Source organism: Puntigrus tetrazona, chromosome 3 (genome assembly GCF_018831695.1).
Source record: "Puntigrus tetrazona isolate hp1 chromosome 3, ASM1883169v1, whole genome shotgun sequence".
In the NCBI taxonomy this organism is placed as follows: domain Eukaryota; kingdom Metazoa; phylum Chordata; class Actinopteri; order Cypriniformes; family Cyprinidae; genus Puntigrus; species Puntigrus tetrazona.
The window spans coordinates 21,701,941-21,716,260 of record NC_056701.1 but is presented as its reverse complement, the minus strand read 5'-3'; the positions used below and the strand labels follow the sequence as shown (position 1 = coordinate 21,716,260).

Genomic DNA, 14,320 nt, shown 5'->3' with positions numbered 1-14,320 from the left:
TCTATGCTAACGATTTTGTTTCAACATGCGAAATAGCTGGGGACAATGAAAAGCTTCTTCAGTCATAAAGTCCTCTGGCTCTCAGAAGTACTTCTGCAGAATTTTACAACCATCTTCCATAACAGCCCCTCTGGTGTGACAGGAATTTAGGACCATGTAGAGATTAAACGTTTCTTTGGGATCTTTATTGCTAATTTTACAGTTACTTACAGAACAATGTCTTTCATTAACAGGCATTACGTGTACGTTATTCTCCACAAAGTGACACTTTTTACAATAAACGTGTCATTTTGTGCTATAAAGTTCAGCGAGGAGCTGTTTGCTGCGACTTGTGAGCCATTTTTTAACAGATGCATCTTGTACATATAGAAAAAAAGACATAATGCAAAGCTCAACCTCGTTAAGCAAAGAGGATTAAGTCAAGATGGTCTTTGTATAAACCAAGAGGCAACCGGGTTCACTTGCTTGAACTGTAATTGAAACGATTCAAAACAAGTGCATCAATGACATTGCTTATTTACACAATTATCTTCTTATTCAAACAGCCATTCTGTCCAAGAACGCTTATTGTATTTCATCTAGTCAGGTCGACGGAAGGCATTTGTCCACAAATCTTTTCTTATCACTTTTCGATATCCCAAAGGAGCTTTCTTTGAATGGAAACTAGGAAAAATAGGCCACTGCTGTCTGCTCAAAGACCTGGAGGAATGCATAATAACCACTTCCGCCTTTAAACCCCTTGCAACTTTTTGCTTCCTTTTTTAAGTTTCTCACTAGGGGAGTTCAGAGGTAGAACTAATGTGATGCCGTGCAAAATCTTAGCATGAAGAGCCAATTAAGTCAGCCCTTGCATAAAATTCAGATAAACAGGTACAAATTTCGCTTTGGCAAATGCGAATGATAAGGAGCGAGGCCAAACACGGTGCAATCCAACTTTTGATGCTTTCTGAAAAGCCATGTGCATCGTAAAGTACGAGGCCGAATTTGGATGTAGATGGAAAAGCCCCTTGGGACTGATATTGACGTGGCGGTAGATGAATTAATTGCTCGGCACAGTTGATCAAGGAAACACAGAAATGTGGAGGGTAATTAATTCTTGGGGAAGCATAGCGGATGGTGACTCAGGGGCCGAGCTGTTTGCATTCCCACCCAAAACACCCACCAACACGCATCTAGTGCCAACAACGCCATACACTCTGAGACCAGTTAGATTTCCATGTCTGTTAGAGAGCAGAAACAGAGACCCAGGTGTCAGGGACAGCTTTTCAATGCAATTAAATGAATAGTTCAGCCAAAAAAACTTTACCCACAGATCATCCAAGATGTACTTTTTTTTTCATGACAGATTTGGAGACATTTAGCTTTACATGACTTTCTTTTCAATATGCACATTTTTATTACGTTGATGTAGGTATGCATTACGATGGTTCAGAATTGAAATAAATCTGTGTACTGTTGCTAAAAGTTAATGCTCTATCACGTTGGCAACATGCCCTACACAAAAACTCTAAACCTACCCATTAGGGTTGAAACTCATATAAAAGAGCATTTCTTGATGCAACAATGCCATATGAATATCTCTATGCTCCGAGCTACTGAACAGACCTAGCGTCTATGAAAACCCATATATATGAAGCTGTACATGTGTGATGGTAACATTCAAAAGCATCAGTTTTCAAACATCCCAGCATATTAATATTGTTTTGAAGTCATTTGATATTCTTCAAGTAATTATGAGACAATTATACTTTATTAATTGAAACTCTCTAAACTTTCTCTAAATCTGTTCAGATGAAATGTACATTTTTGAGTCAATTATTCCTTTAATAAACTGTTTGTTTACATATGTGCCAACAGAATGAGACAATAGCAGTAGGATGAAGAGAGAGAAATAGTGAGAACGAACAATGCATGGAACAAAAAAGTAAGTGTACACGTGTTGCGAGAAAGACAATGGACTATGTGCACGCTGCTTGTGAATTTTGAAAAAAAGCAATAGGAGAAAGAGAAAATATTTGTCTGCATGTGTTTACTCACCACATTGCTCTCATGCACCTCTGGGTTCATGGTGAGCTGCACCACGAACCAGGTGGCATTTCGCAGGATAAATGCTGTAATCAGGTTCCAGTGGATGATATTTCTCAGACACCGGATACTCCTGAGAATGGAGGGGACGGAAAGTTGGAGGAGGCGAAAGATGGAAGGAAAGAAAGAGTTAAGATGTTAGATGAAAACACTCTTCCTATCATGGCTTTCTCTTGTCTTTTTCACAGGGTGTGAATGCATTCACAGCGTGCCTTCATGTTGTTTTATTGGTAGATCCATTGTGCTGTTGAGTTTTCTCAGCGTGCGGTCCCATCAGAGCACATTATGTTTATCTTTAAATGGCTCACCAACTGTGTGAAGTGGTTGCATCTTCAAGTAATGCACATTTCATATTCAGATCTCATATGAAATACACACAGGGTGTGTGCTGATTAAAAATGTTTAATAAATTAGATTATATGCCCTAAAAAAGCACATAAAGAGATAGTTCAAATCTGTGATCATTCACTTGTTATCTCATGGCGCTGATATTATTTTCTATCTTTTGTGGAGCACAAAAGAAGACACAGACACAGGTAAAGCAATAAAGGTTTGTTAAACTTTATGAACTGTCTTTTTTGGGTAAACTATCCCTTCAATAACCACCTCTTTGACGGTGAAAATGTGCTGTTTTCCCATCATTATCATTCAAAAGAAACATTTGGATTGGGCTGCCACTTTGAAAAGCTACATTCCGACATTTCAGCATTTCACAACAGGCTTTCTGGTTCTGAAAGGCTTTAGAAGAAACTGCTCCGACATGCAACATACTAAACCGGAAGTCAAAACAGTGTCAATCCGAAGCAGGTCATGAAGTTGAAGGCAAACTTAATGCACTTTGAGTGAACTTGGCTTTCAAACCGACTGCCCAGATTTGTGTCAACGAGCGATGAAAGGTTTTGCCCTAAACACAGTCAGAAAGGCTATTTGCTGCACAACATTCCTAGTCTATACGTTGTATATTCTCATGTGAGCCGCTATATAAAACACCATCTAGATGCATTTCTCTGCAAGCTTCTATTTTTACGAACACATATGCTTAAAACTTTTATAACTGGCTGTTTTTTCCTGCTGCTGCCTCGCGACTGAGTGAGAATTTGCTATTGAATGACCTTTGTTTGGCCTCAGGACTGTTTATATGTAAAATCTAGGGCGTCATGCTGCTATTTTTATATATATATATATATATATATATATATATATATATATATATATATATATATATATATATATATATATATATATATATATAAGGACTTCACTGCCAGTCCAAGCTCAATTTTGCAACACTGGCAAGATAAAATAGCAAAAAGGAAAAACAAACAACCACTTTTTAATAGTAAAGGATAAGATGTGTGAAGTTTTGATTAGCATGCAACAAGACAAGTTCAAAACATTTTCACAAATAAACAAATCAAAATTGTATCTTGACAGTCAGTGATCTTCATGAATTTTTATTCTTTCACAGTGTGTTGTAAATGACCCTCTCTCTCTGCTTCTCTCTCTCTCCTTCTCTTAAGTTATGGCATAAATAACAGCAGTGCGACTCAAAGGTCAATTTGCCTGTGATATCAGCTTTAGGCTGAAGCCGGTATTTATGACTGACCAAAGACCAACAGTGACCTCCAAATCAAAGCAGTCATCATTATTAGACAAACAGCAGAACTTCTCGGATCAGAAGAAAAACAGAATAACAGAAGCATGAGTAAACTCTCAGCGCCACAAACGAACACAGGCAGGGTCAGAAACCAAAAGAACTAATTTAGCAGCAAAAATGAGAAGGTGGCACCATTAAAAAACTTTTAAAGTTGTGTTATTCTAAATGAAATGCACCCTGGAACGTGTTATTTCTCATTGAAATGTTAACCTGTTAAGGATTATTAAGGGATGATGAACAGATACGTGACACTAATTTTACATTGCATATTTAAACCAGTTTCTCATATTTCATTGATATTTCAAGTTCCACTGGCTGCTGGATATGAAAATAATGTTGGAATGCATGTTTATGCCCATAAGAGCTGATTAACATCCATCCACTCTCTCCGCGTTTCCGACCTCTTTTCCAATTAACTCCGACAGCTTAAAGGAAACAAACGTAAAACGGAGAGATAGAAAAAAGATGGAAGCTTTGTTGAATTGACCTAAAGCGATAAAATGTGCCAAACAATCACTTTTCCTGTCAGCTGACAATGAAACAAGTTGTATATGCTGTCATAGATTTACGGAATGCATTTTTTTGTAAATGTTAAACCAATTAATTTCACATTTCACCTCAGATCTCAAAAAAAGTTAGCACACAAATCCTACAAATACGCAGTTAGCAGTTGCCTCAGTCGTGCATTTATGTGTCATCTCAGCAGGAAGCGGCAAGTCTGGGAAAATTTATTTAGTGCAAAGGATGCAATGAAACAAATTATGACATTGCTCTGCCTTTGTCTCTCTGCCTTTGCATCTCATTAACAGATCAAACTTAAAAAGAAAACAACATCAGCATGAGGAGCATAAACTTTTCTAAAAATGTCCTTACAAAAACGCAAAAGAAGAACTTTAGCTGTAAAATGTGCGTTATTTTGCAGTTACATGTTTTTATTACAACCTTTTCCAATTTAAAATATAACAAACAGAGCTTCGATAACAACAATTTTAGTCTGAGCTTAAAACATCAATACATTAGAACCGATAGAACGACATAGATAGAAGGACAGAATGATACATGGACAGATCTTTAAAAAAACATACAAAAATAGCATATCACCACTAGGATTGTTTAAAAAAAATGAGAATGCTAATGGACATCTTTGTCCAGGTATAACACACCTCCTTGAGATATAAACAGCCATTCAGCTGTAATGGTAACATAGAGTATCAAAGAGATGAGATGAGTCTTGAAAGTGACATCAGAGAGTGGCTCCATTAGAGCTCTACAATAAAGCTAAAAAGTATCCGTGAATGCTCTTTGTAAAAGCCTCTCTCACACAGACACTGAGTCACTATTCTTTACCCAAACCAGATCCTTTACCCGAGACGAAACCGCATTTCTCAGCTGGAAGCCCCACCTCAGCTAATTATTTTGACTGTTTGTCAGATTGTAGAGCAAGATCAAGGTACCGAAACCACATTTTGTTTGAGAATGGATATAAATAAACTCCCGCCTATCAAAACTATCTGCGATAAACATGGAGGGGAGAAAGCCACCTGACATCTGCAGGATAGATGGATGGATTGTGAAAATGATGATGCAATTTTCCTGGTGACAGATGGGAAGTCGTGCCATCTTCTGAATGGTAATCGCCAGCTTCAGAGATTTATGAAGAAGAGATGAGATGAGACTTGACGGTTAAACTCAAGTCATCACTGATGTTTATGAATGGCGCCTCTGGTTTATAATTGCATATTAGAGGTTATCTGACTGAGCGCCAAATCTGCCGTCAAGCTTTCTCGTTTCGTATCTTTTTCATCCGGTTTGATCTTGCATATTACAATTAGAGCCGTCAATTTAACACATGCATTTAGTATAATTGATAAAAAAAAATTAAGATGCTAAAAAGAAAAATCTATCATAACAGCCCTAAAAGAGGAGAAAATAGCTGATGTTAAATTTTATGGAATTAAAATGAATCACACATTGACTTTTAAGCCCAATATTTGTTAAAATATTTTAATATCCATTTAATGTTTATACAACAAGGATATATTATTATTATTATTATTATTATTATTATTATTATTATTATTATTTAGATTTTTATATTATCTTAATTTTGGGACTGTTTCTAAACAAATATTAATATATAAAATATAAACTTTTAAATCTTTTAAATAATAAGCATCCCCTAATATAACAAAATATGCAAATGACAAGCAATCAAAATGTTCTATGCATGCCATTTACAAACAGGCATAGCTACTGAAAACACTGTTTTAGAGGCTTTTGTCACTGTGTTAGATTTAATTTCCCTCCTCGGTTAACCGGCTGCAATAGCTAGTGTGATGGATGAATGTAGACAAACAATGGGAGCGGGTGAGGATGACTTTTATCTTGAAGAAGGACGGCTGTGAGGCCAGTGTTGTCCTTGTGAATGCACAAGCTCTGGGCGTTTAGCAGCAGAGTATCTGCCGCTTATGTGGTTCCCTGACCTCGTTCACACAACACTCTGAGCAGCTGCCTCTGACATTACTTTCTCATTAGTTACGGACGGTACACCCACAAATCTTCACACACAGACACACACACACACGATCAAACTGGCAGTGTAAATACACTATGCTGGCAAGTGGTTGTGGGTAAATGTGGCTGCATGCAGATGTGGCTGTACTTTCTGTTAATTAAGTTCTGTTAATGTGGTCTGTTGTTAGAGATGTTTCTCGTAGGATGCGATTTCCCACACTACTAACAAATTTGTCTTTTACTGCACAACTCTCATTAATTTTACACCCTGCAGTTTTCAGTTGCTTTATTTCACTTGAAAAGGAGAGCTGATTAATGTTTTTTGAGTTTACATCTATGTGCGTTTAAGGATATTGTTGATAAATGAAAAAAATTAAAAACATGCCATTAAATTCTCACCCTCGTGTGCTGACGCACAAGAAAATGTGTTTTTAATTAACACAGTTTTCCCAATACTAATCACATTTGTGAACTGCCAAAGAGACAGCAAAATAGTTTTTATGCCACAAAACCTATAAAAAGTAGTCCTTATGGCAACCCAGGTTCATTGGAAAAAACATACATATACATACATAAACATATGTGACGCAACCTTTGTGAAACAATATTATGTTGCTCCTTGCACGCTTTGTGACAACTTCTTTGTGACATGTCTAGCGATTGGTGCTAAAACAGCATTATATCCAAAGCACAAATGTAAATCTGGCAACATTTAATTACAAGCATTATAAATCAAATGCTGTACCCAGTGAGCTATCGAGCAAGTTTGCTATTTCAAAAGTGCCATACATACATAGCTGGTTATAAAACATCAAGATGAGTTTACCAATTGTGCACGTGTTTTGAAATGAAAAAGAAAAAAAAACATAATGTACTGATATTCTTCCCTGATATCTTAGTTGTATAAAAGATCATAAATCTTAGCATAAAGATCTGGCGGCGAGTAAATGGTGAGTAAATGATTTGCTTTTTGTGTAACTATTCAATACGACTCTTTAACGCTCAATGACATTTTCAGCAAGTGACTCTTACCTCCCAATGACCTCCTGCAGTAGATGTCCACTATGACTCTACTGGAGTGCGCTGTGATTGACCCTGCTTCCCATCCCCCTGCTCCCCAACGAGCCTCTAAATCCCTGTGAGCCACACAGGAAAAGGCCACATTCGCGATACCGATCCAGCTCACATCATCTGGACATGAACTCTATGTGATAAGCGTCAGCAAAGACCTAAATTATTCATCATTAAAAACCAAGCACCAGAAAATCCATCCCTGATCTAGAAGAAAAAACTGCGTTATAATAGATAAAGGACGCTGTTCCTTCTGGATCGATGAGCACGAGCAAACAAAGATGATGAGGTTTGAGACGTAAGATTAGAAAAAAATAACTCGGCTGCTTTCCATTCAGAAACAAGTTGAGAAAATCACCTTTAAAGCTGTCCAAATTAAGTTCTTAGCCATGCATATTACTAATCAAAAATTAAGCTTTCATTTATTTAAGGAAGGAAATTTACAAAATGGTTTCATGGAACGTGATCTTTACTTAATATCGTAATGATTTTTGGCATAAATGAAAACTCTATAATTTTGACCCATACAAGGTATTTTCAGCTGTTGCTAGCTGTGCTACTTATGGCTGGTTTTGTGGTCAGCAATTTAAAATAGTGAAAAACAGAATAATTTAAAAAGGAAAATCTACACAATATTATTATCTATGCTATTCTTTGTAAGTCCACGTGAGTGTACAGTTCTAGTTTTTTTTTTTGTTTAAGGATGCGGTTTGTGTATAAAAATTATGATGATGATGTTCAGAAATAATATAACTGCCTGTGGGATATGTGTATCACTATGCTTTCTTAAAATAAACAGCCAATGGTGTAAAACTGGGCCACTGCTGCCTCTGTTTAACTCAGAGGGTTACATACTGTACATGACAATATGGATCAGGGGCACAAGCCTTCTCCAATTACCACCCAAGCAGTTAATCAAAGCACTATTTTTGCCATGACAGCTTACCGTGACAAAATGCAGACTAATTACCCTCTTTTCTTAGAGTCTCTTAATAACATATGTCATTGCACGATTCACACTTTTAGTAGTATTCCTATTATGGGTTGTCAAAAGACAAAAGAGGAAATTGATGTTGATCTACATTCGAGACATGAATGGCAGGATTACTCCAAAGGGTTACTCCACACCAAAACCTAAATTCTGTCATAATCACTTACTTCCATGTCGTTCCAATCCCGCAGAAGCTTTGTTCGTCTTCAGAACACAAATTAAAATATTCGGGGTAAAAAAATGCTTGTGACTGTCCCATTGACTGCCAAGTAATGAACACTGTCAAGGCCCAGAAAAGCATAAAAGACATCGTCACAATACTCCATCTGCCATCAGTGGTTCAATCGGTATTTTATGGAGCAATGAGAATACTTTTCATATGCAAAGAAAAAAAAGGAGAATATCCACTAGATGCAAATAGTGCATGCGGTTCTGTATCACCACACGGATAGATTTTCTACATTTTTCACTTTGATTTGAACATATACTGACACAGAAGAGCATACACTACTTGCATACAGTGGATATGTGAAACTAGTTTTATTTTCTTTGCGCATGAAAAGTATTTTTGTTGCTTCGAAACATTGCGGTTCATCCACTGACGGAGGGAGTATTCTGATGATGCCTTTCAGGGTTTCCTGCACCTTGACAGTGATAATTGTTTGGCATTCATTGCAAGCCATCCGATTTTCATCCAAAACATCGTAAATTGTGCTCCAAAGACCAATGAAGCTTTTATGTTGTGTGTAATCTAAAAAAAAATTAAACATTTTCATTTAAACTGATGAACTGAAATGTTAATTATGCAACACATGAAACAGATATTTAATTCAGGTACAATTCGCTTAGTTTTAAAATTACAGGCTATCCTAATCAGATTTAAGGGGGAAAATGTAATAATCAGATTAATAAAGCATTAGCTCCACTGAAAGCAGCATGACCCTTAAGGAATAAAATTGTGGCCTTTATAATACCTCAAAGCAGGAGGTCTGTAAATCTCTAACTGCTTGATTCGCACACAGGGCACAAGTACTCGTGTTGCCAACCATGGCCATGGCGGCTGAGGGCGGGGGTCAGGGAGGCGTTCTCGGTGCTGACAGGCTGGCAGTGCTGGTGACAAGTGGCCATAAGTTCTCCCCAGTGGAAACCTGGGAGCGTGCCTGTTGCAGCGCTCTTGAAACAAACTATTAATACAGAACTAATCCTATTCATGCCGCATAATAGTGATTGAAATTAAATCTCTACTGCAATAGCTTTTATGAAGTGCGATATGATCCATTCTGCAGTTCAATAAATCTCATGTTAATATTCAATGCTTTTATATAACAGCTACAAAATGGACAGATCACGTTGTGATACGTAAAAAGTATATATCATTTAAATTAAAGATATATATTATATTAGCTATATATAGAATGTCAAGTTAGGGGTATTGTACATATATTGATTTGAGAATATTTTTTTCATTAATTTTTTAATTCATTAAACTATATTTTTTAATCCATTAAACTTCCACAAAGAAAAACAGTTAATAAACAAAGTTTAGACATGATTGACATCACAGGCATAATAAGTAAGTTTTTTGTTTTGTAAGCACATTTAAATAATTATATGAATAATTGCATTCCAACTTCCTCGTTTATTTATTTATTGTATTAAGTTTGCAGTTTTAGCCCCACATAGTCCTATTGTACACTTTCACATTTCTCTATGTTTCTCTATTGCCTTACACATAAAGCGGTCATAAACTGAGGTGTAAATGGTAAAGCAAAATATCCACCAGCAAACCTACTGTATGTACCCTATCGTTTAAAAGACCATTTTAAGCACCATTTGCTGTATTCCATCGCAAAATGGGCTTTGCTATCTAAAAACAAACAGACTGTAAAGGATGAAAACATTAAGCGTTGCTGGATATCCAGGGAGCATGAAAACGGTCTGGCTGGCTGTGTTGTGGATGATCTGATCATTACACCAACCAAGCTGCTTCAGTGGAGGGCCTATGGCTTTTCTTTTCCTTTCCCAAAAATATCAGACAGGGCTTTGTCTAGTCTTTGAGTTTCTGCATCTTGACTGCTACCTCAATTCAAATTGAAGAATTTCTGTTGTGTATGAAAATCTGAATGGTGTGCTGCAACTGAGCTTCATTATGAAGGTCTTTTTTTTAATAAAAAACATTTCCAAAGATTGTAAATAGGGTGGCCATCAGCCCAGTTTTAGGTCGGACAGTTATGTCCACCTACCAGTGCAGGCTTGTAGTAATATCATCACTATTTGATACTTCAGTGCTATATAAAAATAATAATAATAACAATGATTATATATTATACATATATTATGTATAATATATAATATATTGTCTCTGATCAATGATTCAGCTGTTGATTCTGTTGTTTGAAAGAATCAATGATTCACTCATTTTGACAATGACTTGCCACCACATACTGCCATTTTAGGTTAAATGTTTTTTCCAACATTTATTATGTTTCTTTAGGCAATATTCTATATATATATTTTATATTTAATACAATAAGAAATTGTAACTGCATGCATGTTCACAAGGTTATTACATGAAATAACTACATACATACATACATACATACATACGGTAAATACATTTAGAAGGCCAAATATAGTCGTAGTTCACCCAAAAATGAAAAAAAGGATTTTAACATATTCAGTACTCACTCTTAACATATTCAATACTCACTCAATACTCACTCTACATCGGTGTGTCTATTTCGACTTAGTAATTGGGTTTGTGAACACTACAGAAGATGTTCCTTAAACATCAGCTCCAGTGGCGTAGATGGTAAAGCGTGTGCTTTTTGACGTGATTGACTCTAATTTGAACCTGCTTTTTTCTGAATTTGTTCTTTTTCACTTTTCAAATGTCATTTCACATCAGACGAGCATTTATTTTCAATAAAATAAAGGAAATAATAAAAAAAGCTGAAAATAAAGTATCAGGTAGAGCTAGGATAGCTACAGGGAGGGCTTACATTGTCCTAATAATGGACAATGTAATGATACAATGTACACTCAATATGTTATTATTGCTCATCGTTTTATGACGAATGAACACCCATTTACACTTCTCTTAATGTAATCACCACCGAGGGGTGGTCAGAAGTGGTCAAAGTGGACAGAAGAGATTAAAACGCATAAAAAGTATAAACGGGGCATCCATTGGTATTTGCACTTAGAGTAAATAGCCACTGCCTATTGAAGACAGAAGTAAATATTTTGAAAGATGCTGGTAACCTACAGTTAAGGGTAGCCACTGACTTCCATTTTTTACCCTCCATACCATGGAAAGTGAATGGGTACCAGCTGTTAAGTTATCCGCATTCTTCAAAATATCTTCTTGTGTGCTCTATGGAAGAAAGAAACTCATACAAATGTGAAACAACATGAACAAAAATGTTAGAATTAAAATTTTGGGGTGAACTATCTTATTTAGTTTAATATTATTTTTCAGTTTTTCTTCCTGAATCCTGCAAAGTTTCTGTTGTTTTAGTAATTGCCACCCCCATTGTAAATTTGCAAATTACTTTCTCCTCCTCCTCCAATGAGTGCCTGAATGCAAAAATCAATCGTGAACACTTGAAACACTTGAATCCTCACTCCTACAATTTGTTTGCTTTTAAAGCAACTCTTCCTTTCACAGGCCTCTTCTGAGTCTCTGCATGGGTCTCGTTGTCTTCCGGTGCCTGTTCACGACTGCGTGTGTTTTGGTTATTAGCATTCCCACTGCCTGCGCTAATAGGAGTGCGTTATCACAGCTGTCTATTCGAGTCCTCCCCCTCATCACTCACTTCCCATTGATCCGCTGCACCAAGCCTTTTCCGCTTAAGATGTGTCCTTTCAAGAATAATCGCCCGCTCAGAGTCAGCCACATCAACAATCACAATCCTCTGCAGCTAATGCTGAGAGAGGTCACAGGCAAAAGCACTGAGTGATGCAATTTTAGGCCATAAACATGGTAACCAAAATTGTAAACTGCAGGGAGCTAAAGCAGGCCGCTCTCTCTGCAGGAGGTAGGTGCTAACAAGCCGCGGCTGCTTTGCGCGGGGCCTGCGGCACCAGAGGAACGAGCCTCCTAGAGCGTCCTTCAGCGCAAATGGTGTGCAGATGTACTGGTAACGTCCCGTGCTGAGGCCCAGCAAGAGCGACCTGTCTGTCCACTCGCACATTATAGTGGGGGTGCTGGCGAAGTGCCATTGCCTCATACAGCGGCCATGTGCTCTGAGGTCTGCTGACTCTATCACCCTGCTGACCCTCATTGCGTAAGCATGGACAGAAATAGAAGAGCAGAGGTCCTCCTCATCTAGTGCTGCTTAAAGGAAGAACAAGTTTGCTTTTGAGTGTTTTTGAGAGTGACTGCACTTTTCAGAGGGTACTAGTTGGTTATCACATCTATGAAGCACTTCTCAGATGGAAGTAGCATACGCACACACACACACACACACACACACACACACACACACACACACACATACACACATGCACTACCATTCAAAAGTTTGGGGTCGGTAACAGGGTTACTATTGTAAATCATAAAATCATTTTTTTTTAATATAAAAATTATCCAAAATCAGTATTTGAGTAAGTACATGACCAACCAATGTTTAAAACTATCGCCTTACTTTAGATAGCCAGGGACTATATTTTAAAGACAACCGGTTCGAAGCGAGAATAATTAGCTTTTTGGGTTAAAAGAATGACTAAATATTAAAATCAAAAACAATCAAAAATAAATAAATAAATAAATAAATAAAAACCCAGAATTAGTTAAAATTTAGAAGTATAAAATAATATGTGAAATAGAAATTTATTGTGTCCTGACTGCATTTTTAATTAAATAATATGAAATTAAATATATATACAATGAAGATTGTATACAAACAATGTTCAGATGGCAAGTTTACTACCAACTGATATTTTTTAAGTTGTCCGCAAAGAAGGCATACCTGCCAAAAAAAAATTTTAGATATTTTTCCCACAGTATTTTACAAAGGTCAAAACAAATGAGGAAAATCTTTGTGTAACAATAATAAAACACAATCGCTGTCATTCCAATTCAGACAGGATTATAGCTCTCAGACAACCATAATAGCTCCGTGATTTCTAACCGATGATGTGTGACAGAAAACACCATCCCGTTCAATTCTGACAGGATTAAAATCACAAATTGCATCTGTGAAACACAAAGTTACATGACCTCCTCAGGGAAAACCAGATCCATCCAAAAGGGCTTCATCTACATAAACATCAACAACAAAAAACTGCTAAAAAGCTTATACAACTAATGTGGCCGTTTTAACAAAGCGCTGTTTGTGATTTTTATTAATACGTTTGTTTTTGCCAGAGGACATCTAATGGACAATTGTTTAACACAATGCAGCGGGCCACATGCTATTCTAGTTAGAGTCATGCAAAAAGCACAATTGCTGCTTTCACAGATTTGTTTGTTTGTGTTTTAAGTAAAAGCTCTGATTGTTTGAAGTAATGAAGGAATTATTCAATTTAGTAACACACACATGCATAAACTTTTTTCCCTCTGGGCCTTGATTTCAACTTGCATTTATTATGGTTTATTTTCAGGCATTATACGCAGAGAATCACTGTCATTCAGCTTCTCTGTATTCCCTCCCGTCTCTGCCCTGAGGGCACATGTAAGAAGGTTTGTGTGTCACACAGGACAGGAAGGTTCTCCCAGTCTAGCCTTTTGTCAAAAACAGGATGAAAAAAAAAAGCTAGCTGCCAACAGCGGCTTGTCACTGTTATGTTGACCTGAGCTGTTGTGGCTGAGCCCTTCAACGGTGCCGCCCACAGCAGCTTTGCTCTCCTTTCATACTTTGATGCCTCCTGCATTTTACCCAGCACCGCTCCGTCTGTGAATGACAGAGGAGGCGGGCTAAACTCAGCTGACAGGTGAGCACTGATATGGAATACAAGACCAGTCCTGAAATTACGTGAGAGTAGTGTTCTGTAATCTC

General features: G+C 37.0%; 1 protein-coding gene across 4 annotated transcripts in view; it reads right to left on the bottom strand.

The window, feature by feature from the left end:
- The window catches only part of crhr1 (corticotropin releasing hormone receptor 1), a 96,385-nt gene that overhangs the window by 17,867 nt on the left and 64,198 nt on the right, over positions 1-14,320 (bottom strand). For all 4 annotated transcript variants that reach the window (XR_006248723.1, XM_043232034.1, XM_043232045.1 and 1 more), the window contains one exon: positions 2,038-2,158. Coding sequence is in view for 3 of the 4 variants with exons in the window: in XM_043232034.1 (XP_043087969.1) it covers positions 2,038-2,158 (121 nt within the window). In the remaining variant the exon portion in view is untranslated. The remainder of the gene's footprint in view (positions 1-2,037; positions 2,159-14,320) is intronic.